Below are 25,665 nucleotides of genomic sequence, written 5' to 3'. Positions count from 1 at the left end.
GTACTTTGAAACAAACATGGGATGCATGCACAAACCTGAACGCACACCCCACAGTTTAATTCTGCTAATGTGAAGACAATCATGGATATACCCAATAGTCATGCAGATATTCCTTACGCAGTTACAATATTAAGCCACTAGCTGTCACTGTGTTATGCACATATTATACTGGAAGTAAAAGGCAAACAACAATAAAAAAAACTGTGTTAAAGGGAAAGTGGTTTTAGCCATATTTGTTTTTGTTTTGTTTTTTCCTCAACCCTGGTACTTACACATTATGTGACTCTTTTTCTGAATATTTTGGTTGATTTCCAAGGTTTTTGTTTTAATAAGCAAGGACATTTAAAGGGGAGATTTAAGCAAACCGTTTAATCCAGACCACAAACAGGGATGCTGTTACTGCCGTTTGCGTTGCAGAGGAGTCAAGCAGTTGGTGGATATGATGTCAATGGAGGGTTATATCTTTGGAAAGATGGAAGATGAGAAATGAATAGCTGGTGCTGTAAGTTTGAAGTGCTGATACTTGGCACACTGTTTAATATAATCCCATTAATACATGTAAAATGACATGTTACACATGAGTCTCTGCAGATTCAGGAGCTCACAGGATACAGGGTACAGGAGTTGCAGAGCACTGTGATGATGTCATATTCTGACAGAACCCTTTGTCATGTTGAACCTAATAACTAAGAAATGTATACATTATCTGATACCAGCAAGCGAGAATACACATACTATATATTTTATACTTTTACTGTATTTTATGATAATTGCAATATCCCTTTATTGGCCTAAATGACTCTAAATCAGTGGTGCACAATTCAGGTCATGGAGGGCCGGTGTCCCTCTTGGTTTTTGTTGTTGGACCAATTAAGCTTCTAATAAGGTCCAGAGAAAGGGACTTGTTGCAAATATTAAACAAATACATGTTTAAGGACAAACAAAAACAGTATTTTAAAATTAGAAATGTCATTTTGTAATGTAGGTCTTTTGTTTCAGGAACATTGCAATTTCAAATATCTATTTTGTAAAACTGAAATGAAATGTGTTTGCAGAAGCTAAAGTGAATAATAATGGTTAGAATCATGATACATTTATGTAGATAAAAATATATATATGTGTAATGTCTGATGTTAAGGCAACTGCCTGTCGATAACTGCCTGGTTTTATTGTTATCCTATCCAGACCGTAGTTAAATGATACCATCCAAACCTGACATTGAGTTGGTCTATTGAAACTATTTCTCAACAAGATCTGCTGTGTATAAAAGCAGTTCTACTGCATAACATATGAACCAGAACTCATGTGAACTTCTTGAGCAGTCCTTTGTGACATCACCTCCTCTAGTCTCTGCCTCTTCTTGAGCAGTCCTTTGTGACATCACAATCTCCTCCAATCTCTGCCTCTTCTTGAGCAGTCCTTTGTGACGTCACAGCCTCCTCTAGTCTCTGCCTCTTCTTGAGCAGTCCTTTGTGACATCACAGCCTCCTCTAGTCTGTCTCTTCTTGAGCAGTCCTTTGTGACATCACAACCTCCTCTCTGCCTCTTTGAGGGTCTAGTTTATAATCGCTGACCTTTTGCTAATCAAAACACTAATATAATATTCACTTCACTTAAGGTTGACTCCAGTTTACAAACAGCCTGATTCCAGACTTTCAATCTGCTATAAAAATCCCTCTCACTTGACACAGAATATATACAGGAATGTCACATGGTAAGTATTGCTTCGTCTTCAGCCTCTAAGATCAAACGTGTTGTTTGCGACAGCTGAACACTGGCTATGCATTTTTCTTAAAACAACCGAATTCCCACGTCTCATTTGGTAAGTGATTCAGTTCAGTTATCATTAACTCCACTTTGAGGTCTAAAGAGCCACTAAAAATAAACGAGCAAAACATCAAAGTGCAATTATGTTCTCCAAAAACAGGATCCAAATGTCTGACTGATTGCAGCCTGTCTTGTGTCTTCCAGAGTGGACACTGACTGTCTGACTGCGATATCCAGCATCATAGGACAGCCCATCTATTTCTGTGAGCATTGAGCTTTGTCCTTCTAGCTCTTGCAAAATCATTCAGCTCCAGATTTATCAGCAAAGTGCTAAATTGGGGCATATAGATAAGTTTTCAACATTATCTTCCTGGATTATATAATTAAATCCTTTCGGTGTCTTTCCTCTACTGGTGAAAACTGTTTTACTGGCTAAAAAGACAAAACAAAACAAAACAAAACAAAACAAAAACAAAGAGGAATAATAGCTGGGGAAAAAGTAACACATTTCCAAATTCCAATACATCTTTAGGACTCTGGGACTAACAAATTCTACTTGTTGAGAAAACACGGTTATCTTTGGTCGCTGGAAATTTCCTCAGGAATGCTGTGTTTATTTAGTTCAACAGAGTGCAATCTATTGGTGCCATCTTTGTTTTGGTCAATGGAATGCTTCCTAGTGAAGCCGTTTTGTTTCAGCCAATGAAAGCACTTCCCAGCAGTGACATCTAGGCCTGTCCTGTAGGAGTCGCAATAGAGCTCTTCACAGCTCTGCAGAGATGCCGTCCCTCTTTAGCCTCACGCCTCCATTCCAGCCTCGGGGGCAGGTGTTGTAGCTCCGGGCACCCGGGGACTTCAGGCCGGAGCTGGGGGATCTCAACCCGGAGTCTTCGGAATCCCCCGAGGCATCTGAATCCGTCAGCGACCGGGTGGCGTACAAGCGTACGGGCGACCTGATCATCCTGGTTGGGGTCTCCGGGGGACTCCAGAATGTTGGAGACTGGTTTACCAAAGTCCTGGCTTGAAAGGACAAGGGGCTGGGGGGCTGCTGTCCATGGTGTAAGAAGGAGACGCTCGTAGGAGACGTGGATGCCCCTCGCCCGTCCAATCCCCCAGGTGACGTGGTGTTCTTCCTCCTGGCAGCGTTGATGATGTTCTTGGCTAGCATGCGCCGACTGGCCTTGATGTCCTGGCCGATGGAGGACTGGCTCCGCTGATCCCATGGAGGGGAGAGAGGAGACGAGCCTGACGATGGATAGCAGGCCTGTGGGGAGGACACAGGGACTTCAGCAGCTGGCTGTGCCTTCGACACACCTGTACCTCTGTCCGGGCTGCTCGGGGGTCTAGACTGACGGGGGGTCCAGGTACTACTGACTGAGAGGGACTCCTTCCGGGCCTGTGTAGAGATCAAAAGCACATTGATGATATTATTATTATTAGAAATAGTAGTACTAGTATCATCCATGGATTAAAGAATGAACGAGTTTGTACAACCAAAACTCTCCCATTGAAAATAACATGTTGCTTGCTTGGGATACACGTTCCATGAATAATAAAAACACCATCTGCATGGTAAATCACCAGATTCCTTTTCCTCTAATTTGTATAGACTGACCGTTTCCCCTGAAATTTAAAAGATGAACTAAAAGCCTGCATTGTGATCTGTGAGCATGCAATGGTCTAGCAAGGCTGCCATTGCACATACTGTACTGTACTTGGAGCTCTATTTTACTTATGAGGTTATGAGTAACTGGTGCTGGCCTCCACTCATGAATCCTGACCATGCAGGATTGAGGTCAGCATTGTTTTAATGGGTATCAGATATTAAACCAGTAGACCGTATTTCAGATCTTAAATGTAATTCTGAATGCTTTTAGATAGAGCTGCTCTATGTATCTATCTTTTCTCTTGCCTGTCTCGGGGCTGTGTCAGCTTTCGTATCGTCCTCAAGTTACAGACATAGCTTTAAAATAAGCCCTTAACCTTTCCCACGATTCGGTTTCAGCTGTGGCAGCAGTCAGTCAGCCCTTCACCATGACAGTGGATTTGCATTCCTGCGCTGACAAGCTGGGCTGCTTGTGGGATTCCTGTGCCTTCTTCAATCTGGCTATTCAATCACACTCGTGAACCACAGCAGACAGCTGAGCTGGTGTTGTCGAGTATTTACTGGCAAGATGGAATGCAGTGTGCCAGCCTGATTACAAGCAGCGCTCAGATTCCACGGCACCACCCACCCATTTAATCAGCACCGTGCACAGGGGCACTCGCAGGTAGCCTCTAACAGTACTCTTGGTGGTTTACCATGTTTGCAGTTCTCCTGGCTGTCGTTGGTCAGTTTGTTTTAGAATGTTATTTTAATTACATTATTTCTTCGTGTATCCTCCCCCCCCACCCCAGATGTGTTCAGTACAGAATCTAAATCTGACCTCCTTGATTTCTCCATGGTATATACTGTGTACCACTTGAATAATACAATAAATGTATAGCTGTATTCATGAAAACATACCTAATGCATCTTAAAAGTAATGTACATCAGGTCCTAAATCTCCAGATAACCTCTGACTTCCAATTCATTCTGCATAAAAAAGAACCCCAACCTGTAATTGCATTGCTTCACCTCCAGGGTGTACACCACTACCCGGTGCTAATAACTCCCGACCCAGGGCTCAGTCTTGAACCAAGAAAGCAAGTTCAATACCTCCCCTTTGCATTTTTGCAGTTGTCTATACAGATTCTTCGAGATCCGCACCTCTAGCTTTATTCTCTTTTTACACCTGAGGAGGGCTGGACCGCTTTCAAATCTGACCGTGGACAAGTATCAGGTCAGCGTTTTATTTACTCTTATCTGTGACCCTTCAGCTTAGACTACTACTGAAATGAATGCTCGCACTTATTTGCTTCTGAGTTGTTTATGTTTCCTGCTCCAAAGTGAAGAAAGTCCAGCCCCTTATCCTGTTCAATTACGAATTACCATTCAATACTGTGGATTTTATCAGGGGTTAGTAAAAGAGTTTGAGGTAAGAAGAGGACAGCAGAGAGAGGTGTGAAGATAAGGCTTTAATACTCAAAAAAACAAAACAATCCAGAAAGAGAGGGAGAGGAAGTTATACAGGAAAAAAGTGCAATAAAGAGGCAAAGGAGATGCTACAGATCAGGTACAGTTACAATAGCATGGCTGTGATGCTGTTACAAGGCCACTGAAGGATAGAACTATGGGAAAGAAATGATGGCATTGACACTTCGAAGTGTTGTATCAAAGATGTAGCCAGTAGACTAACACACACCTGGTCTTCAGACTAGTCATTTATTGCAGCAGGTGCATTCTCCAATCGCTAATTTCTGCTGAAAGGTACCATCATTTAGCGCCATTTTGGTGGATTTTATGAAGTGCAATATTTACTGTCTACTGACGTGATAGCAGTTTGCATATAATTCCAGGGCAGCAAACCCCATATATTAAAACTAAAATATAAAAACACCTTAACTGAGCAGCCTTTAACAGTAGCACAGACAAGGTAACATACAATCAAAAAATAATCAGTTAGAGATACCTAACTTAATGTGCATTACCATAACGAGAAAGTAAAATATCGCTTTATACTTCATAATCTTCATCACACGCAAAACTCAAAGTCATTTTAATAATTAGAATTTTAACACTAGACAGAAAACATTTATTGTGTAGAAATGTGTGATAATCACTACATTTTTATCCAAAATGATATATAATATTCAGCAGTCAAACAGTTTTGGTTTGCCATGCATAAACTCTTAGTTCATGACTGTCTGTTTCCAGTAAAGTGCTTTCATTACTCAAATAAACAAGATTGTATGATAAATATCTAAAACAAACAAAAAAAACTCTATTTGTTATCTGAAAAACTATTTACTGAATTGTCAATAACTAGGAAAAACATTCTAACACTGTTGTAATGTTTACATATGAAATGAGAAATCCAATTAAATTCCATTTGCAAGTGTAAGCACACTCATATTATCAGCCTCGTTTACTGATCCTTATCTTATTACCTGCCACTTACTACAAAGTGCAATCTGAAAAAAAAACAACAAACCAAACAGCTAAAACGAGAGCTAAAAAGTGCAGTGTAATGTTTTGTGAGAGCAGAAGAATAACAATGCAGAACATGCATTATCCGAATCAACATTTAAAAGAAAAACTAGGATCAGCTTATAATAATGCAGGACCCATGCACACCCTGTACACATCTACTGTAGGAGGCTGATTTAACAGGAAGAGAAGGGGAAATGAGTTTGGAATTTGAGTAGAAAAGTTTAACAGTATAGTATAGGACTACAAAGAGCTCTGGAGGTAAGACCTGATCCTTTAGAGGAGATATCTGCAGTAATCAGTGCGTAAGTGCATGATTTGAGGTTTCAGATTGATTTCTAGTCATGATGTCCAGCAATTAGATAATTAAATAGCTAAAAAAAAAAAAACTTACATATATATATATATATATATATATATATATATATATATATATATATATATATATATATATAATTCTTATAATTAGGTTTTGTTTTTACCTATGCTTTTGCTTTGAATCTTGAACCCTGATGCAAAATTGAAACGTACATTAAGAGACCAAAAGAGTCATCCAGTGTTTAAGTAATGAATAAGCACAGCTGTACCTGAAGCACTAGCTCAAGCCTATTCACACCATGTCATTAACCATCTTGAAATAATGAAGTAAAGTCCCTGGCATCATTCACTTTGTGTGCAATTCAATCGAGAAGCCTGAAGGAAACAGTAGTGTTTATATGTTGTTTTTTTTTACCATAAATCTAATCTGTAGCGTGGATGCTGCGTTCACAGCTATTAAAAACAACAGTCAGCACTGCAGCGGTATTAGGGCTAATGCCCTTGTTAACCTTCAGTCATTTGCTTAAATTCATATCTAATTATGTATGTGTTTATTTTTCAGTATAAAAGGACTCCACACCTGGGGTTCGATCCCTGCCTTCTTGGCACAGAATGTGGGTCTCGGAGCCTGGATGCCAGGGCGTGGTGAGGAGACACGGCCCGGCTGCAGAGATGAAGCTGGGGAGGCTGGAGGAGCCTCAGCCACCTCCAGAGGAGCTCCGAGGCTCGGTCTGAACTGCGTTCCTAGTCCATTGACTGGGCTTGGTGGCACCTGAGAGGAAAGGCACTTGGTGGCTCTGAAGGGTGTTGGACTGTCGAACAGTGGGGATACAGGAGGAGGGGAGAAAGGTAGGGAGCTCTGCCTGGTGTAGGCTCTGTCTAGGACCGTGGGTTTGGGAGGTGGTGCAGCCCTGGGTAAGGATCTCACGGGGTCTTTGCTCGGGGAGAGGATGAAGAGAGAGGAGTTCATCTGATAAGGCTGGTGCTTTGCAATGGCCATCTCTTTCTTGGAGCTTCCGTTTTCCATGACTGGGCTTTCTTGATCTGCAAAAGAACCAGATGGTTGCTGTTTGGCGTTCCTGGAAGGATTAGCAGTGATGTTAGCAGAGTCAGCCATGGCTCTCACCCGCCCTGGCACGTTAGATGCAAATGTCCAAGAAGGAGGTAGGGACATGGTTGGGGAGGGGGACCTCAGAGAGCCTCTTATAACTGGTGGGGATTCTACCACATACTTTTCCATTCTGGACTGCCGTTTGGCAAACAGCTCTGCCCCTTTCCCTGCAACGTTGGTCAGCCCCTGAGCTGGCTTGGGTTCAGACATAACCCTTGATCCAGAGCTTTTCAAGCATGATGACCATTCAGGTGCCTTGGAGTCCTCTGAATTTGCTTTAGTCAAGAAGTTTGATGCTTCAGCACCTAGGGCTAGAAGCTCCTCGTCTTGTGTCTGCTCCCCGGGCTGTTTGTGCTTTTTCTTCTCGTCTACACCTTGCACCAGGGACAGCAACTCAGGGTTTGGATTGACCTTGGGCTTCTCTTGAAACGTGAACATAGACTTCCTGGACGCCCTCCGTGTCTTGCCTTCTTCCAGTATGCCAGATTTCTGCACGGGCACATGCTGTCTCTCTTCATTACTACACCGTGGCTCATAGGCTAGTCTTCGGTCTGTGCTTGCCGCATACAGTGGCACATAAGGAGCAGGTGATGGAGAGATGACTCGGGACACTGGCGGAGGATTTGGAAATGATGGTGTCTGAGGAGCTGGAAGGGCTGGCTTTGGGGGAGTTGAAAAGGTTGGTGGTGGAGACACAGGACTTCTTGTCTCTCGCACGCTTACCAAGGCAGGGGACCCAAACGGCCTTGCTGTTCTGTTGACTATAGTGGGCGGTTGTTTACTCAGGGACACTGAAATTTCTCCACTGTTCTCTGCACTTGGAATTTTGTTTTGGACTTTGCCAGTTATGACCAAATAGCTTGGCCCATTTTCCTCAGCTTCCAGAAGACCGTGGGTTGGCTGATCCTTCCTATCATAGTTGAAAACCTCACTTGGAGGCTCTTCTTTCAGCTCCTGGGCTCCTGAAGACACTGCAACAGCCTCAGATCTCAGCTCTTCAGCCAGCCCGTTCCTAACCTGCACCTCAGGAATTTCTAAACTACTGTCGTCTATGTCCACTTCATGGATGTTCTCAACTTGCTCCTCCATGATCTTGTCTCCGGTATCCCTGTGTCTCGGATACACGGACCTGCACTTCAGGGACTTTGGTGTGCAGCTGCCGCTTGGGTCTGGGTTCTGTTTATCAGTGAACGTTCCCTCACATGTTTTGGAGTCCTTGTCAAGAGGCCCCTGTCCGGCTCCTTTGCCAAAGCTGACCAGGGTGAAGGCGTTCACCCGCTGCTTGCGCCTGTTGAAGAGTTGCACCCCTCTAGAGTTGGCGTTGGGCGGGGTGGTCAGCTGGGCAGCTATTATCTGACTCCTGTCTCTTGCTTCCTTCAGCTCTTTTTCTGAGAAGCTGGCGCTTCTGGAAAGATCTGCAATAAACAACAACAACAACATTAATAAAACTATAACCCCAGGTATTTTTTTGCAGACAGTACTTTTAATGTTGGTGAATTTGGCATTGCTCTTCGTGGTTACCAGCCTTAACATTTAAAAAATAAAACACTACATATATTTAACCATTTATTTAAAAGATAACATAGCATCCATAGCTGGAAGTGTATGTTTAACAAATCCGGCGTGACTCTGAGCTCCAGGCCATCATCTCCAGTAATTACATTTTCTGAGATCTTCAGGAAACAAGCCAGGTGGTAATTTCCATCCATTAAAGTTACACTTCCATAAGGGGAGAGAAATTATTCCTTATTTTTAATTGTGCTGAGCACGTAGGGACTGGGAAACTGAGAAGAGAACACAAATCCCGCCTGACAAGACGCAAACACTGAAACCCGAGTCAGAAACACAGAGGAGACGGATCCTGGCATAAAGGCCTGTCATTGGCTGTGCTGAATAACATGTTTGAAACAGTAAACAGCTCATCTGCCAAAGCATTAAACCCTGCACTGGATGCTCAAGCTTTCACGAATTAGAGGTTAGGAGCACAGTTATTCAGAAAACAAATTCCATTCGGTTTACAAAGCAACTGCTGCAGCACCCCTCGTCTGGCCACAGATTAGAAACTTTCAGTAAGTAAATGTAAACCTCAAAGAAAATCTGATGCAGAAAAGTTCCCATATTTCATAAGGGATACATTGAAGAGACCACGAAAAAACATTTTGTAAACAGTCGTTTGAATTGCTAAGAGTGTAAAATCATTATGGATTAGCGAAGGCTTTAGCTGGAAAATGATGACCAGCCATTTCACATGTAGGTTATTTTTAAAATAAGAACCAATGGTTAAAACCTAAAATGTACATAGACTTTACCTTTCTTACTTTTGAAGAGTGATATGTTACCCCTTTAAAAATGTACACTTTTACTACAGTATGCATACTATGAGATACGTTTAGCATATTTTAACACATTGTGCATTGGGCATTACCATGTTTTTAACAACTGTATGCTTTTAATACATATTTATATATAGGAGCACTGCAGTATATAACTTACTGTCTTTTCTATCTTAAATTAAATGAAAGTTCTGTAAGTCTGATGTATTTTTACTTTGATTGAAGCTAAATCTGTTTAATTAATTAGTCAGAACAGTGTCTCATTACCCTTGGAAACAGTACCTGCTGGCAGATGTTTGGTTTGCTTGGCCATATGCAGCTAGCAATCCCAGAACATTCCTTAAATGTCTGTAGGAGTCTACAACAAGTCTCCATACCAGAATGCCTAACCTGACATCTTCTCTCGGCTCAGTTCTAACTGTCACAGAACCTTTTCCAATTATGATCACCTCCTGCCAAAAATTGTGGCTTTACTACTGGTTATAAAGTATTACACAGCTGTTTGATTTAATAAACCGGTCACTGTTTGAATTTAAAATAGTTGCAATGCAATATATTACGCCAGGCCAAATCAAAAAGCCTAAAGTAAAAGACCTGCACAGCAAACGTAATAAAATATACATGAAAACCTCAACCTGCCGACCATTAGACAGAGGAACGAGAAATGAAACACTGTTGCTCTTCCTTTTAAAGCAGAATTGTATTTGTTCCAGAATGGGGAAGAATTTGAGGGATTTTACTAATTCAGTGTCAGATGTTTAAATACTGTTTCATTTCCTCTGCTGAGAGCTTCTGTTCTTAGCAGTAAAAAGCTTCCCATTTCAATGCTTGGTGTTCTGTTTCTATGACAGTTCTGAAAAGGGAGCCAGCCTGTTTATCTTTCTCAGTCTCAATGCTCTGTATGCAGCATATGGTTTGGAAATGGTATGAACTAATCGTAAGTGGTTAGTACAGGCCTCTGCTTGATCAGTTCCCTAGCCAGGTTAAGGCTTGGAAACGCCCTTGTTTGCGGAAAGCACCCACTCATCTTCACTTGAATTCCCCTTTCTTTTACCAAGCTCTGCATCACTGCGAGAGCATGTTACACGGGCTGTCTGTCTGGCTGTCTCTTGTGCAATTCCAGCTCCTTGCAGCCCTGAGACACTGTCTGAAGTGCTGAGGCCTCAGGAAATGACAGCTTAACCTCCTGTCCTTGCTGCCAGCTTGGCACTAGCAAGGCGGATGCCAGTCTTTTCAGTGCATGATCTTGAGATATGAGGCATTTTAATATGTAAATATTTAGAATTTTCAAGGGGAAGAAAACAACAGCATGACGTTCATTCCTGCACCCTGGTAATCAAGGACAGGGACTTACTGCAGTACTAAGCTTTAGTCCTGCATGGTAATATGATGGAAGCACACATGTTTAACTCTCTGCTCCTGTATGTAGGGAATTTATAACAAGCATTAATAACTGGACAGCTGGGAAATCACAGCATAAATAACTGTCAACTGTATTATGCTACATGGAGGTAAAGCAGTAGTAGGGGAATGCATGGGGTGAATGGTGAAAGCATGGCTAGAGCAGCCAGCATTGCTGCCACTGAAAAGCATTCATGTTCCCCACAGTAATCTTTCAAAATCAGGCACTTGACGGCTGTCAGGCAACTTCAAACAAGTTTTGAGAACTCCCAGCACTAATGGGCTTGTTTTCCAGCGAAGTAAAAACAAAAGAAAAATGTTTCCCACAATGAGTAACGTTATGCCTTTTCCTTCAGGTCAGAAAAGAAAACAAAAGAGCTAATTAATAAAAAGAAAAACACAGCAATCGAGTCGGGTCTGTGTGTGTGTGTGTGTGTGTGTGTGTGTGTGTGTGTGTGTGCGTGTGTGTGTGTGTGTGTGTGTGTGTGTGTGTGTGTCTGATCCTGTGCATGAGCGTGTGCGTTACTCCGTGTTACAGTAACTCAAGGGTTAGTTCTGATCTGTCAAACCTCTCAATAACTAAACCTCATGTACGGTCAATCTCTCTTACACATGCAGGAGACGCAGCCATCAGCATTACAGACTAGCTAAGATTGAAATCACGCTCCATTCTCTTACTCATCTGTTCCCTGGGGGACAAGAAACTCCCCTCCTGCCAACATTACTAACGCTAGGACAATGGCTGCATTAGGTCACTGACTGTACACTCACACTTACTATCCAACAGACAATAGGAATCAACGCCATGTTGTTTTTTCCAGCTCATAAACAAGAAATGCAGTCATTGAGAAATACATTATAATCTCTGCATGGACAAAGGCGTGAGAAGGGATGTATTATTTTAGATGGGAGGAAAACCATACTGTACAGTCATTTTTTTTCTTCTGGAAAGCAGGAAGAGATGTGTTGGAGGTTACAGTAGCTAATAACACGATATAGACAATGAATTGAGGTCCGTGTTTTAAACTTCTGTAGTCAATTAGGAAATGTGATATTTAACTTTATTCCACTTTAAAGTGCCAAAAAGTTTGAGGTAATGTCTGCACAGGGGCTGTTGCTTTTTCTTTCTTTTTTCTTGTTAAATTACAGAGCAGCTTGCAGATGTGTTTCTACAGATCAACAACCACAGCTGCTCACATTTCATGTTTTTCCACCTCATTTAACTTAACAGAGTTGAATTAGTGCAACGCACATTCTTTATAGACACAATGCTGTATCTCCGAAAAAGTCTGTGCTGTATTGTGACTCAGAAATAAGTATCAAGTTTTGCTGATAACGGGAGGGTAAAGCTTGACAGAGAACTGGCAGCTATGCCAACGTTTGGAACATTCTGTATTTTTACAGAAATATATTCTATAGCAATCCTCAATTAGGAAAGTCTCTGCCTGTGCACTGGGCTGCCTCGCCTGATCCATCCCAGATCCCACCAACATATTTCACTTGGTGCACCCGCTTGCATTTTCAAGCAAAACAAAAGCCTTACAGTTATCGGCAGGGTCAGACAGTCCAGCAATCCAACACGAAATGGGAAAATAATCAAAGTGCCCCAGGGCAACAAGAACCACCGCTAGCAGCTGACATCATGTGCATTGTGAGAGTTAAAGTTCAGCACAAGTGAGAAATGACTTTGACCCTTCATTTAAAGGTCACTAGAAGGGGTGAATAATAACAGCAGTCTTGGTCTTTCAGCTGAAGCATGCACTGCCTGTGTATTTCAGTTTGCCATGTGCTTGTCGTGCTTATTATAAGACAGTATGCCTCAGTAAAGGTGGGATCAGCAGGGATCCAAAGCAATTGCCAGTCTCTCACTCTCAACTCTGTTTACGTTTCTTCCTAACGAGAGCCAGTTATTAGGACTGCAGCTGATGCACATCATGACAGGCAGCTCCTAATCAGCAGCAGCCACCCAGCTATTGTGAATCCCTGCAAGAAAACTTTCGAAGCTCTCCTCTCCATTGGCAAGCTGATTCAAGTTGGCTTGAGCAATTCGACATACGCCCACTTGGTTAATGCATGCGTAATTAATAAAGATCCAAGGGAGAAAGCTGCTTTGCTTTAGAAACAGCTTATTCACATTTGGGTTAAAAATGGTCTGTGTTAAATGTTCCCTTTTAAAATTTGAACTGGAGAAAAGAAGGGGTTTTTGAAACAATCTAGGCAGTGTTTTTTTTTTAACCACTTACAGTATATGCTAAAATTTTTTAGTTACAATTTTGAATTATCCTTTTTTTTTTTTAATGAGCTGATCCTAAACTCTTGTCACTCGGTAATTGTGTCTGATGTAATGTGCCTTTCACATCGGCCAAAATGTTTTAAATGTTTATGTACTGTATGTAAGTTCAGCCAGTGTCCTGTAGTTTCATCTGGTTGAAAGATCTGAAAAGGATTGAGACTTATCTAGAGCACAGGGAACGTTTATCTAGCACCGCTTGAACAGCAAATACTGTTAGGATGGTTTGGGAAATTCACTCAGTAAAAGTAATTACTGTACAGACAAACCTCAATACATATGCATGGGTCTGCATCTCTAATTCAAAGACATTCTACAAAGTGAAGACTTTTATCACATGTGTCCTGAAAGACCAACAAAAAAACAGTAAGCACAAGCATAAAAAAATAAATAAATACATAAAATTTCGTGGTTGCTGCCACAATACTCTGTCAGACATCATCTGGTTTGGCACTGATTCTTCTTTGAGCTAGCTGAATGAACCTCCTGATTTCTCATATAATTCTACTGTAGTTCTACCAGCCCAACTGATAGACAGCCGCTCCAATGAATCCAATGCAACCATTGTCTGCCTTGTGTGATTGGGTTTAAGAAAAACAGGACCTGGACTATCCAGGACCTGGACTGTTTATTTCACAGTGCAGTTGATGTAAAACAACAAAAGAAACCTAACAACACCCTTAACTTCAATATAAAGACGGTGCTAAGCTGAGACACATCAGAAAGTCTCAGGGATGTTTTTAGACGAGCGCTACGAGGTGCCGCTAGCAGAATTCTGAACCAATCCCAGCTGGGTCCGCTCCACAGTGGACCCAGCGGTAATGCAAACAGAGAGCATTGCCTGTACATGCACAGCCTTTGAATCAGCAGCGCAGTATTCCTGCAGATAACATCAGCCTCATGATCACACCCACAGGATGCCTACATTACTCACTCTCCACCAACACGGCTCAGGCAGGTCTGTTGCGAAGCTTCGGTCTGAACTGCAATGCTCCCTTGCTTAACGCCGGGCAAAGGATGCCGAACAAAGGAACAGAGCAAAAGTTCGGTTAGTGCTTGAGCCAACACAACAACTGCAAGCAGATCTTTCTCTTTTCTTTTCAAAATGAGTTTTATTTTCATAGGCCCATGCATATTACATGCCCATCATCATTAATATAATGTAAAACATGTGAAAATATGTTATACTATATGTGGCTTAATGGTGTATTCCTATCAATTCTGTTATAGTACACGACTAGGAATAAATGAATTAGTGTAATAAATATGAGCCGCTAGCCGGCGAGGACACTGCGCAGCACAGCACCTGTTTCCAATGTTCTTCAAGCACTATGTTATGTTAGTAAGCCGCGTTTACAGAACCACCAGGCGGCATGAAGTCTGTTCGTGTAATTGTGAGTCTGCGGCCGAGCTACTTTTATCAAGGTTATCATCTAACAGAGCATCTTAAAATACGTGCCAGTGAGCGTGTTTAAAGGAGCAACACGTCAGCGCTGGTTAAGTCAAATGCAAAAACAAACACCGAATACATTAAAACGCATTGTACTATATATTACTTAAGTTTCGACAGCGTGCACATAATATACAAATAATATACATACATACATATATATATATATATATATATATATATATATATATATATATATATATATATATATATATATATATAGACACACACACACACACAAAACACATCTGGCACAAAAACTGAGTTTCCAAACTTTACAATCTGACAGCACAATCTGTTTTAGTACTTTCCAAATATTATTCAAGCTATATAAGTTTTGCAGAACAGCTTTTAAAAGTTTTATAGGGCAAGCTGTTAAAATAACGTTCTCTTCTCTTCTTACCTTCGATAACTCCGTTCGCTCTGTAAAGCCGCCAGCCGCTTTTTCAATTGAATTGTATAGCTTTTCTCCACACCCTTTTACTACCGAGAGAGGATCGTGTTACTTTTTCAGAGAAAATGTCAGCGTCTGTCAAAAATGAGCAACACTCTCTTTCAGGGTCTGTGAAGTTGAGTAACAATATTACATTATGAACCCGTTCTTTTGGTCTCAGCACTGATGAGTGCCCTGTTCCTGAATTTATACCATCACCGTTTGAACAGCGAGGATTCCCCTTGGTCCTAATGCCAGACTTTACAAAATTCCCCAGATGTGTAACAGTTGCTATAGTAAAGCGTGTAAATATTTATGGTGTGCCGTTAGGGACATACAGTAGTTAAAACTAGAGATGAAGAGAGTCTATATCTACACAAAATGATTAATATCTTTGCAACGTCTCTTTGTTCTGAATTGTTACTGGCTAAGTCTTGGAACCAAAATCAAAGTTAAACAATGCCAGGACTTTGCCCTTGTGGGAAGATCAATGTATTCTTGTAGAACACACACACGCACGCACGCACACACACGGTTCGGAGACTTTCTGATGTTTTACGTTGTTGTTTTTCTATTTATTTATTTAATTTTAAAAATCTTTTCTACTGCTAACAATATACTCTGGACTTGTGCAGCGTCCTAAAAGCACAACGATCACAGCTGTAACCAGCCTGGCAACACACCTGAAGAATGGTGGCTAGGCAGGGTTTACAGCTCAGATCTGTGTGGTAGGCTTGGTGGCTCAGTGGTTTTCCAATGGGATGTGAAGCCTTTGACCTCTATGATGTTTCCACCTGGCACTGGAGCCGGCTCTGAAGTGATTTGAAATCAGTCCTGTTTGTCTCCATCACCAGCAGTAAATAGAAATCAAACTGATCTCACTATGCACACTATCAACTCCAGTTAGGTAACTGGACTCCAGGGTACCAAGGCCATTAATGTTTTCATTTTTTCTTGATTAAAAAATGTTAAGACACGCAAACAGACTCTGCCTTGTCCATTTTCATATCGAAACGGTTTAGGATTTAAAATACCTTAATCCTTTTTGAGCAGGAAAACTACGTAGAAAGTTATCCAACTACAGGAAAGTAGATCAAAAGTGTGGAAGGCTCTGGATGTGAAAACCATGCCCCTTAACTTATTTAGACTAAATATAGTTCTGTTCTGGCAAGTCTGTTTATAAATCGCAGTGATCTCTGCTCCTAAGGAGCAATGAACCCTGCCTGAGTGCCAATACTGAGTGAGCATGTCCTCCCTAAGCAGCAGAAATATCCAGAAAAAAGGTCAAAATCATCACTGACTAAGAGAACTTCTTTCTGTGATAAGACAGCACCGTCAAGCGGGCTAGTTCAGCAAGTTATTCGCAAATATTGCTACAGTGTTTTCTTCACTGGGTTTGGAAGTCATAGCCTTTGTGCTAATGTACAGTAATATCCCCAGTATGATCTTGTAAAAAGAATTGGAAAGTCACAGAAAAGCCTGTTTGTTTCTTTTTCACACTGAAGTTAAGAATATAGAAAAAAGATGACTTGATTCTTGAAGTCTTGTTATTTCTGATACTAAAGAAGTCCAGATGTAAAGAATGAATAGCCTTAGACTTCAAAAGTTTACATTGCCATTGAGCCACAATGCATTACAAATTACACTGCACTATACGGTGCATGAAATAAGCATAGCAAACAACCACATTTCCATCTGCACCATGAAACTCCATCCCATCTTGTTCCAATATCAACAGGGAGCAGTTAATTCCAACTGCAGTCTGCAATCCATCTGAAAGAGTACCTTACACAAAAGGTAATCTGCATGCATCAATCTTTTGTGTAACTACTAGTATTTATAAATGAGCCTTTAATATTTCCCTGGAAACATAATACATTCTCAGCTTTCATCTTCAGCTTGCATCATTTCTTTTCTGCAGTCAGACATTGAGCGCACACTGTGTAACTTCTGCAATGCAACCCTGAGAGATCAAGTTCTGCCAGCCCGCAATCCTAACTGGGACTGACAGGCAGAGTCCTAATTAAAACAGATCAGCTCTCGATCTGCTGCTGATGGAAATGAATGACGCTGAACTCAAATCGCTTTCAAGTCAATCCCAGTGCAGATGGAAACACAGTAAAAAAAAACACCGCGTCATACCTGAAACAGCTGAGGGAATGTGACGAGGCATGATGGCACTGTGGCTTGCTGGGTCTCCAAACACTAAACGCGTCACTGCACCGTGCTTGTCTCTTCTCAGCCTTCCCCTGCCTGTTCTGTTACTGCCCCTACTGCAACCCTTCATTGGCACGGTTCTCAGATGATGTTGCCTTCTCATCACCAGTCTTAACAGCCTGTTTCCAGTATATAGGCATGGGGTTTCCCTGTGCGGTTCTGTTTAACATTCCTTTCTGCTGTGTTAGGGATTTTTTGGATTTTTATTATTTTTTTTAAATCTGAGAGTCACTTTTTTTTTTTTTAAAACTTCAACAGTGAAATCTAAAAGGAAACAAGGAAATCTAAAAGGAAAAGAGCACACAAGGACTTTTGGGGGTCTGTTCATATGATAACAATTAGAGTTAACAGGGAAATGTAATTACTTTTTGGACTGGACCCAGCTCCCTGTAACCTACTCATTTCCTCGAGCAGATTCCATTTAATCCATACCTCGGGATTGAATCATCAGTTCTTGTAAACTCTTTAAGGTTTCCCAGACTTGGAATCAGGACACATCCTAATGATAGTAATTTGCACTCTGGGGGTTTTCACACCCTTCGCGTGGTTTCATACGGTTATCTCTCGTTTTCTTTCACATACCGCTTTGTAGTTTACCGATACTTTACGAAAAACTGACAAAAATTGAAAAATGTAACATTTCAAAAGCTAACATAAAATACTGTACTGCTATTATGGCTTCCAGTAGACTTTTGCAATATCATTCTGTAGTTTCTTTGATTACTTGATGTTAAATAAAATATCTAAATTATCAAATTATTTACAATGATGTCTCAATTCTAAAATTCTAGGTGATGCAAAACTTTTGGCCATAGCTATACATATATTTTACCCTTGCTGTGTATCATTCCTAAGAATATGAAGTAGTTAGAGAAAATGGACTTACTTGTTTTCCTGGCCTGCGGCGTGGCGCTGGTGATCATCACCGGCTTCACTTTCACCACCCTCCACTCCTCTCCTGACCTCTCCCAGTCTGGGGTGCTGCCTGCTCCTCCCGATTCCTCTTCCAGAGGCAGCTCCGACTCTGAGAGAAGGCAGACAGGCCTCTCCCTCCTTTGGCCGAGGCTCTTTGAGTTCCAGTGCTCAGCTCCTGGCTCGGGGCCTGCCCAACTCATTTCTCGCCTCACTGGCTGCTGGGCTCTTTTTTCCTCCTTCACGTCTCCCTGTTGATTTTGGTCCGTCGCAGCCCAGCTCCATGTCTGGGGCTGAGCAAAGACTTGGCCTGTTTTTTTCATCTCTGTATTAATCCCAGAAGGGCTGGCCTCTGCATTCAAAGACGGTTGGATGTTGTCACCTAATGCGAGACCAGGTTCTGAAGACCCCTCTGCTCTGGACTGATGCTCCAAAGAGTCAAGCTTCCACATCATAGGGCACGTCCTTCAAGAGGGGGTTTATTTGCAGGTATTTACTGTCCTCTTGTTGAAGATCTGTGCTGATCCAGAACAGTAAAATGCAAGCAATACTTTCAGATCATCAAGCTTTGTCCTTTTTGAAATTACAAGACCTCCCCTAAGCACCCCGAGACTGCACTTTGTACCAGTTCCCTTGGAAAGTGGCCAAAGATATTGCTCAACAATGATCTGCTCCCTTGTGGGTCCAGTAAAAGCTACATCTGTTCCACTTAATTCCCTCAAAAACTGTATCCTCAACTGCGGATATTTTTCTTCATTTCTTTTTCCTTAATCCAGTAGCTGCCATTTTCATAAACCTGTCTCTTCTCTCTATTAGAATGTCTCTTGGGTAGATTATTTTTCTGTAGCACTCACAGTAAAGCTGGAGACTGAGCTAGCTCCAGTAAATGTCAAGCACTTTGAAAACTTCCTGTGTTTCTGTATAATGTAAGGTCGCTTTCAGGAATTTCAGTCTATTCTACAAGTTCAGGGCAGTGCACTAAAGTTTCACATGAGCTAAAATGAGTCAGACAGTAAATTTTATTATTTAAAGTTTGAAGGGACAAGTTTCCACAAAAATAGGCACTGAGTGGCTGGCAGGGCATCAAGGAAAACACTTTGATAAACTGACGAAAGAAAGTAAGCGACTTGAAAAAAATATTATTCTAAGAGATGTTCGAGATCTGTCTTCAGATACGGGTCAACTGAAAAGCCACTTGAATGTTTTATTGCTATTTCCATTAAATGTCAAGTGCAAAATAAATATATAAATTTATATATACAAAAGCAATAAATCCTGTATTTTTAAGTGGCATCAAATATACTTTATAGACTTTGCTTGGTTGATTTGTCTCCACTGCCCCCTTGAGATACAGAAACATTAAAGAAAAGAGGTTGTGTTTATTTGTTCATTTGTATAGGTATTTAGGTTTTTTGTCTTTTCCTATTTTACTATGTATCCTTGACTCAAACCAGACATGCAAAGGGTTAACTCCGTTCTGTAGGTGTCCTGTGGTCCGCTTTTCTAGTTTTGCTTTTATTGCTTTGGTCTCTCTCTCCCGTCCATTCCCCTCTTTGCTCTGTGGTTTTGCTAATATGCTTCTGTGGAGGAGCTCCACTGACGATGTGAGGCCAATGAGAAATTCTTCACATTTTGGAAGCTGGTTGTCTTTTTAGCATTCCCAGCCAGCTGTTGGATGTCTAGTTTCACTAAAAGCTCTTCTTTTTCTGTACATCAGTTAGCAATTTCCTGTAAAGAATAGAAAAGGAACAGATATTAGTCACTGACACTCCACTTTAACACCCTTCTTTCTTTCTGTCTTGAGCTTAGACTGGAATATAAAATATGAATAAATGCATACTGTACTGTATGCCTACATAGATCATTTCAACCACGCTTGAGGCCTCTTTCACAGTTTCTGTACGTTTTACGGCTAATTTACACAAAATTGTGTTTGTGGGAACTTTCCGGTTTGTGGCAATTCACAAAGCCTAATTGTTTTCAATTCAAGCTGGTTTCTTTACATATTTACATAGGCTTTATCGAGATTTGCACAGTTGTTCGGAGTGTGGCCTGCACAGAGTTCAAAGAGTTCACAATGAGTGCTGGAATTACAATAACTATTTTTTTATCATTGTGGGTTGCTTTCCCGGGCACCGTAATGCTTCCTAAGGATCTAGGGATCAACCACCAATTAGGATTGGTGGCAAGGATTTTCTTTTCAGTATCTGGGTAATGCAGGTTTCAAGTCCCTGCTCCTATCACAGATTACTGGCTGTCACTGCAGTCTTTTAAAACCCAATAACAGTCCTGAATATTATACCTTTAGTTCAAGAGTCATACAAGAGCTATGTCATAAAGCTCAATGAGCCATACAACTCAATGACCAGACATTAGCAATATTCACTTTAGTAAAAAGGAAAAGGGTAGGGGGGTTCTTATAAAGAATGCAGTTGCTGGGCTTTTAATATGATTACAGTTATTTTTATTTAACTTTTTTCTTTTTCTTTTTTTTTGCCAAACAACACTAATCTCCTCCTACACAAATATGCTTGGCAGGACTGCTTCAGATTTACAACCTAGAAGCTTTGGAACAAAGAACCACTTCAACCATACTGCCCTTACTTCTAGATATTACAAGCTGCTGGGGATTGGGCAGGGTGGTGGTGAGCTGTGAGAGTGAGAGAGAAGAAACAAAATCAAGACAGGCCATGCCATTTCCACTTACACTTTCTTTTTATAATGTAAACACGACTGTACATAATGAGGCTGTAATAACAACAAGTTATTTATGATTTTAAGCTCCTTTATGATTTGAATCCCTAAACTGAATTTATCAGCGACAGACCCATGTTCGTTAATACTGTCCATGAGTGTTGAATGTATCATCAACAAAGAGCCAACTTCCCAATGTTTCAGTATGTTTAACATACCTTTCCTCAAGGGAAAGTGTGTTTGAAAACAAACAGTGGAGGTACTTATAGGCTTTTGATGCCATGGCAACTACATTCATTTATTTCTATTGGAATTAAAGTAATGTAAATATGTATGGCAGTTCGCTTGTCAAACAAGCAGGCCATTTGTTGTTGAGGATCTTAAAGTATAACAATTTTTTTTCAGCAGTTTATTTTAACAGAATTTCAGATACCATTTGAAGCCCACCAAGTCAGATAATTGAAGGGCTCACATGTGTAGCAGCACATTACCGAGTGAAAAAAGTCTCTTGATTAAATGACAGTATAAAAAAAAGCAAACAGTGAGAATGCTGTACAACAGAGATCTCCGAGCCAATCGCCCATTAATAGATTCCCACTCTCCACAACTGCACCTTTGTAGCCTCTCCAGAACTGGTGGAAGGACCACCCGCTCTGATCTCGCATTTCATTTTTCACAGCTAGTATTAAAAAATAATACTCTGGTCCCTCCTGAGATAGTCGATGGAGTGGAGCCCCAGACCCTGAGCCACAAAGTGCAACCACCTGTCCTACTGAGCTGCACGCTTCAATGGGGAGCTTTGTGCAAACAGACATCTTCACTCAACCCAACCACTAAATAATGCAGCCTGTTATCTTACCCTGGAGACGGTATCCTATAGCTTTCACTCTGTTTGTACATCAGATGCCATTTGCAAGCCAAGTCATGATGAACAGGGGTTCCTCGTCCACCAGGAGAATTTGGACCCCTTACCAGACAGGCCAGTCCCAGCTTGTGCCTGATCTGCCTGCTGCTGGATCAGAAGTCAGACCCCTCTCTGCAGCATTGCTGCAGTGACACTAATCCCAGCTCGCTGTCTCTACACAGTCCGGTGCTCAAACTTGTCTAATTGTTACATGTTCTGGCACTGTAAAGGCTCTGTCAATAACAGGCCCAGCCTTTTGCCCTTTATGTTTGATTCCTGTAAACAGTCCAATTACGAGCGGCTGCTGATGAATATCAATTTCAGATTTTGTTTATTTGCAGATAATCATGGTGTAGCTCAGAGATTAAACACACACACATACAAACACACACACACACACACACAGAGTGACTATAGCCAAGCCATGGTAAGGAGTGCACACACAATACAGCGTGTTCGTTAATATGGGAGATATTAAAGACACTGAGATATTAAATATCCCAAACTAGACACAGGCTTGGTTAGTTGGACGGGTTTTCAAAAGATACACTTCAAGAAACACAACGATAGATTCAGGCACAGCTCATTTATGAAACTGGGATGACACATCCCGCTTACTACAATATGCAATGCACTGAGGCACATGTCTCTTTCTTGTGTCCAATAGTGTCCCGGTAAGTTAGCCTGTGACAATGTAGAGAAACATTTCAACAGGCAGCAATGCCTTATGCATGTGTGGAGTGTACAGTTCAGAAGCCTCGGACTTGTCCTTGCTTGTTGAATACCTCACTGCCACAGCTGTGGAGATGCAGGCATCAGGGCCTTGTTAAACACATCCACCCAGCCATCTCCTGACACCCCATAGCCCACTCGGCTATTCAGCTGACTCACTCTGCAAACAAAAAGGCTTTTTAAAAAAAACACACACAACTTCCAGGAATCGAGAATGTCTTTTTTTTTTTTGTTAACGCTTCATAAATGCTTTCACACAAGCATGCAAAAAAAAAAAAAACAAACTGCAGCACTGTATGAAAATCAAGAGGTGCTCCAAAATCAGCGGTCTCTAGCGTTAGCTACCAGATGCTGTCAACACTGTTAATATGCTGTGACGGGGTACGCCCGCCCCTATGGTGATTATTATTATTATTATTATTATTATTATTATTATTATTATTATTATTATTATTATTATTATTATTATTATTGTTGTGAATTGTTATTATTATTTAAATGTATTGGTTTGTATATGCATTTGGTAAATGTTTTTATTATTGTTGTTTTACAATGTGAATGGGGTTAAATTCCCCATCCCTCTAAACTCGTGCTTAATGTGGCCATCTCCAAAATGATTAAGTGATTACCAATTTGGAGATGGCCGTGTATATAAAAGCATAGCAGCCGCTCACAGGGGGAGATAAGAGGAACGAGAGAGAGAGAGAGTGGAAGAGAGATCAATCTGTTTTGTTTGTTATTTTAGGTGATTTAATAAATACAAGCGCGTTGGCGACTCACCCCGCAGTACTTTGCCTGTGTGTCTTCCTGGTCTGATGTCACCCTCCAATCCGTCCTGTCACATATGCATTTGCTAACTTAGGATTGGGTTTCAATACAGAAGATAAAAAAAAATTACAGGCGAAAACTAACAAAACAGCAGCAAAATATTGTTTTAACAGTGCAGTGTAATAATTAAGTGGGATTGCCAATGCTGGTTACAATGGCCTGTCTGCTTTTCATTAGTTGTAGAGTTAAAACACTGTCAATTTTAATGCATTTATAATTCTTGCAAGCCATTCAGAAATACAATGCTGCTATATGAAAGCATGGACCTGTTTCAATTAAAACAAAGTGCTGTTCAATGCATGTTAATTGGAGGCACAATGCCAGAGCTGACACAGCTTGATGTGTTCGTTCTTTACAGGTTTTGGGAGAAAGGCGTGCTTTGACTTGTGCTATTGTAGGAAATTGATCCAAACACTGCAAGCTGTCATTAAAGTTTGGTTAGCATGCACAACCTAAGGACCTTACACAGTGCTGCCCGATTACCTCACTGGGTATGGTACATTACTATTTCACCAAAGCAAGCTCACACCCTTATGTCTCTCTATACTTACATGAGCGTCATAAAACACAACCAACATGAGCTCCCTCTCCCTCAAGCCCGCTTTATAGATCCCTGATAAATATTGCATTCGTTTCAGCAGAGAGTGAAATCTAATATCCGCAGCTGGCACCATATTCAAGGTCTTTGAAACTCCTACATATAAAAAAGCAATTATAAGCCCAACCCTATCCCTTTCCTTTGCCCTAACCCTAACCCTAACCCTAACCCTAACACACAGACCTGGAATCTCAACATCCCCTGTTAGAAAAATAAAATAACCTACTGCAGGTTTGCTATACAGTGGGACTGTTGTCGAAGTCTAAAATTTTAGAGATGTTTACCCAGTATAGCCTGCAGCTGCTAGCCTTTTTAACCCAGCCTCACTAAGGCTATGATATATCTCTCCAGATTCTCACAAAGGTAGTGAATAATATATAAGCAGTGACCATCAAGTTAACATGTGATATACCCACTGCTGTTTCAACTCTGAGAGGAGCTGAATTAGAGCCGCTATCCGGCTCAGGTCGGGTTCTGTTACTTTTAGAAAATAACAGTGCATACGCTGTGTTAAGAGGCACAGTATAGACCAGTCTGTGTACATACAGTAGGTACAATAAAAGTGTACCACTGACAAAAGAAAACACCATGCTGATGTGTCCATGTGCAAGTAAGTGTGTCATTTAGATACGTCTATTGCATTTAAATTACAATCAGAAGATATGATCAAATGACTTGATTAAATTGTATTTGTACTTCTACTACCAGCTGTGCAATTGATTTTGTACCTCTCAAATAATAATAATAATAATAATAATAATAATAATAATAATAATAATAATAATAATAATAATAATAATAATAATAATAATAAAACAATGTGGTTCATGAATTGGCAAACTCTTGGTAAATCACATGAAGCATTTGTTTTCATTCAAGATCTTCTTTCTGAACTAGTACAGGTAAGGGCAGCTATGAATTCCATTTTAAACAAATTACACGTGACTTACAGTAACTGTGCAAACCAAAAAAGAGAATTAACCATATATACTTCAGATTTCCTTTCCTGCTGTGACAAGACAAGTCCCTCAGAAGTTCTTACTACCTGAAGCAATGGCTGCACGGAATCTTCCCTGTAGCCTCCTCTCACGGCTCACACACAGTGCAGCTGCTCTACTCCAGCTCTTTGCTATATATTCAGGCTTGCTCGGTAGCAATTGTGAGGAAAGTGGCTCACCTGTACTCAGGGGATGCTGGAGCAGGAGTTCCGTGGTGCTGTGGTGCTGCCTCTCCTTCTGTTTTAACCCACCTCTCTCCCTCTCGCTCTGTTTCCCTCTCTTCTCTCTCCTGTTGCTCTCTGTCTAGTGCATTCAAACCCTTTCTCCCGAGACAGAGACACAGTGAAAGGGGGTGTGGCACTACAGCACTTTGAACACAGAAGGCTCTTTGTCTGGCTGCATATGGTTCACTTCAAGCACACTGAACACATTATGCCGTTATATATTTTTATATTTAAAACATGTATGTTTTAGAAATAAATATGGCTCGCCTGTTGGACCATCAATCTTACTTACACTTTTTTTTTTTTTTTTTTTATGTCTGCGTAACGTAACCCTGGTGATTTTTTGCTTCACTGTGCTGTTGGACTGTGAATATAACTCAGACTAC

At 41.0% G+C, this 25,665-nt stretch overlaps 1 protein-coding gene across 10 annotated transcripts; it reads right to left on the bottom strand.

Annotated features, from left to right (window-relative positions):
• Nucleotides 1-503: 503 nt before the first annotated feature.
• On the bottom strand, nt 504-25,382 carry LOC117962946 (synaptopodin 2-like protein). Of its 10 annotated transcripts, none has more exons than XR_009308174.1 (6): nt 25,235-25,371; nt 23,412-23,488; nt 18,276-20,029; nt 6,735-8,680; nt 1,533-3,163; nt 504-1,485 (listed from the first exon to the last, which is right to left on the bottom strand). XR_009308174.1 is itself a non-coding variant. In XM_058996413.1 (6 exons), the coding sequence occupies exons 4-6, from the start codon at nt 18,754-18,756 to the stop codon at nt 2,531-2,533; spliced, it is 3,060 nt and encodes a 1,019-aa protein (XP_058852396.1). In that variant the 5' UTR covers nt 18,757-20,029; nt 22,685-22,791; nt 23,412-23,488; nt 25,235-25,371; the 3' UTR covers nt 504-2,530. The 10 variants fall into 10 exon arrangements, 9 of the variants coding, with proteins under 9 accessions (XP_058852396.1, XP_058852394.1, XP_058852397.1 ...); XM_058996413.1 differs by adding an exon at nt 22,685-22,791 and having other exon boundaries at nt 504-3,163; XM_058996411.1 differs by having other exon boundaries at nt 504-3,163.
• Between the last annotated feature and the right edge of the window lie 283 nt (nt 25,383-25,665).

The sequence above is a fragment of the Acipenser ruthenus genome, chromosome 22 (assembly GCF_902713425.1).
Source record: "Acipenser ruthenus chromosome 22, fAciRut3.2 maternal haplotype, whole genome shotgun sequence".
NCBI lineage: Eukaryota > Metazoa > Chordata > Actinopteri > Acipenseriformes > Acipenseridae > Acipenser > Acipenser ruthenus.
Note: the sequence above shows the minus strand (reverse complement) of the source record. Positions and strands in the feature narration are given on the sequence as shown.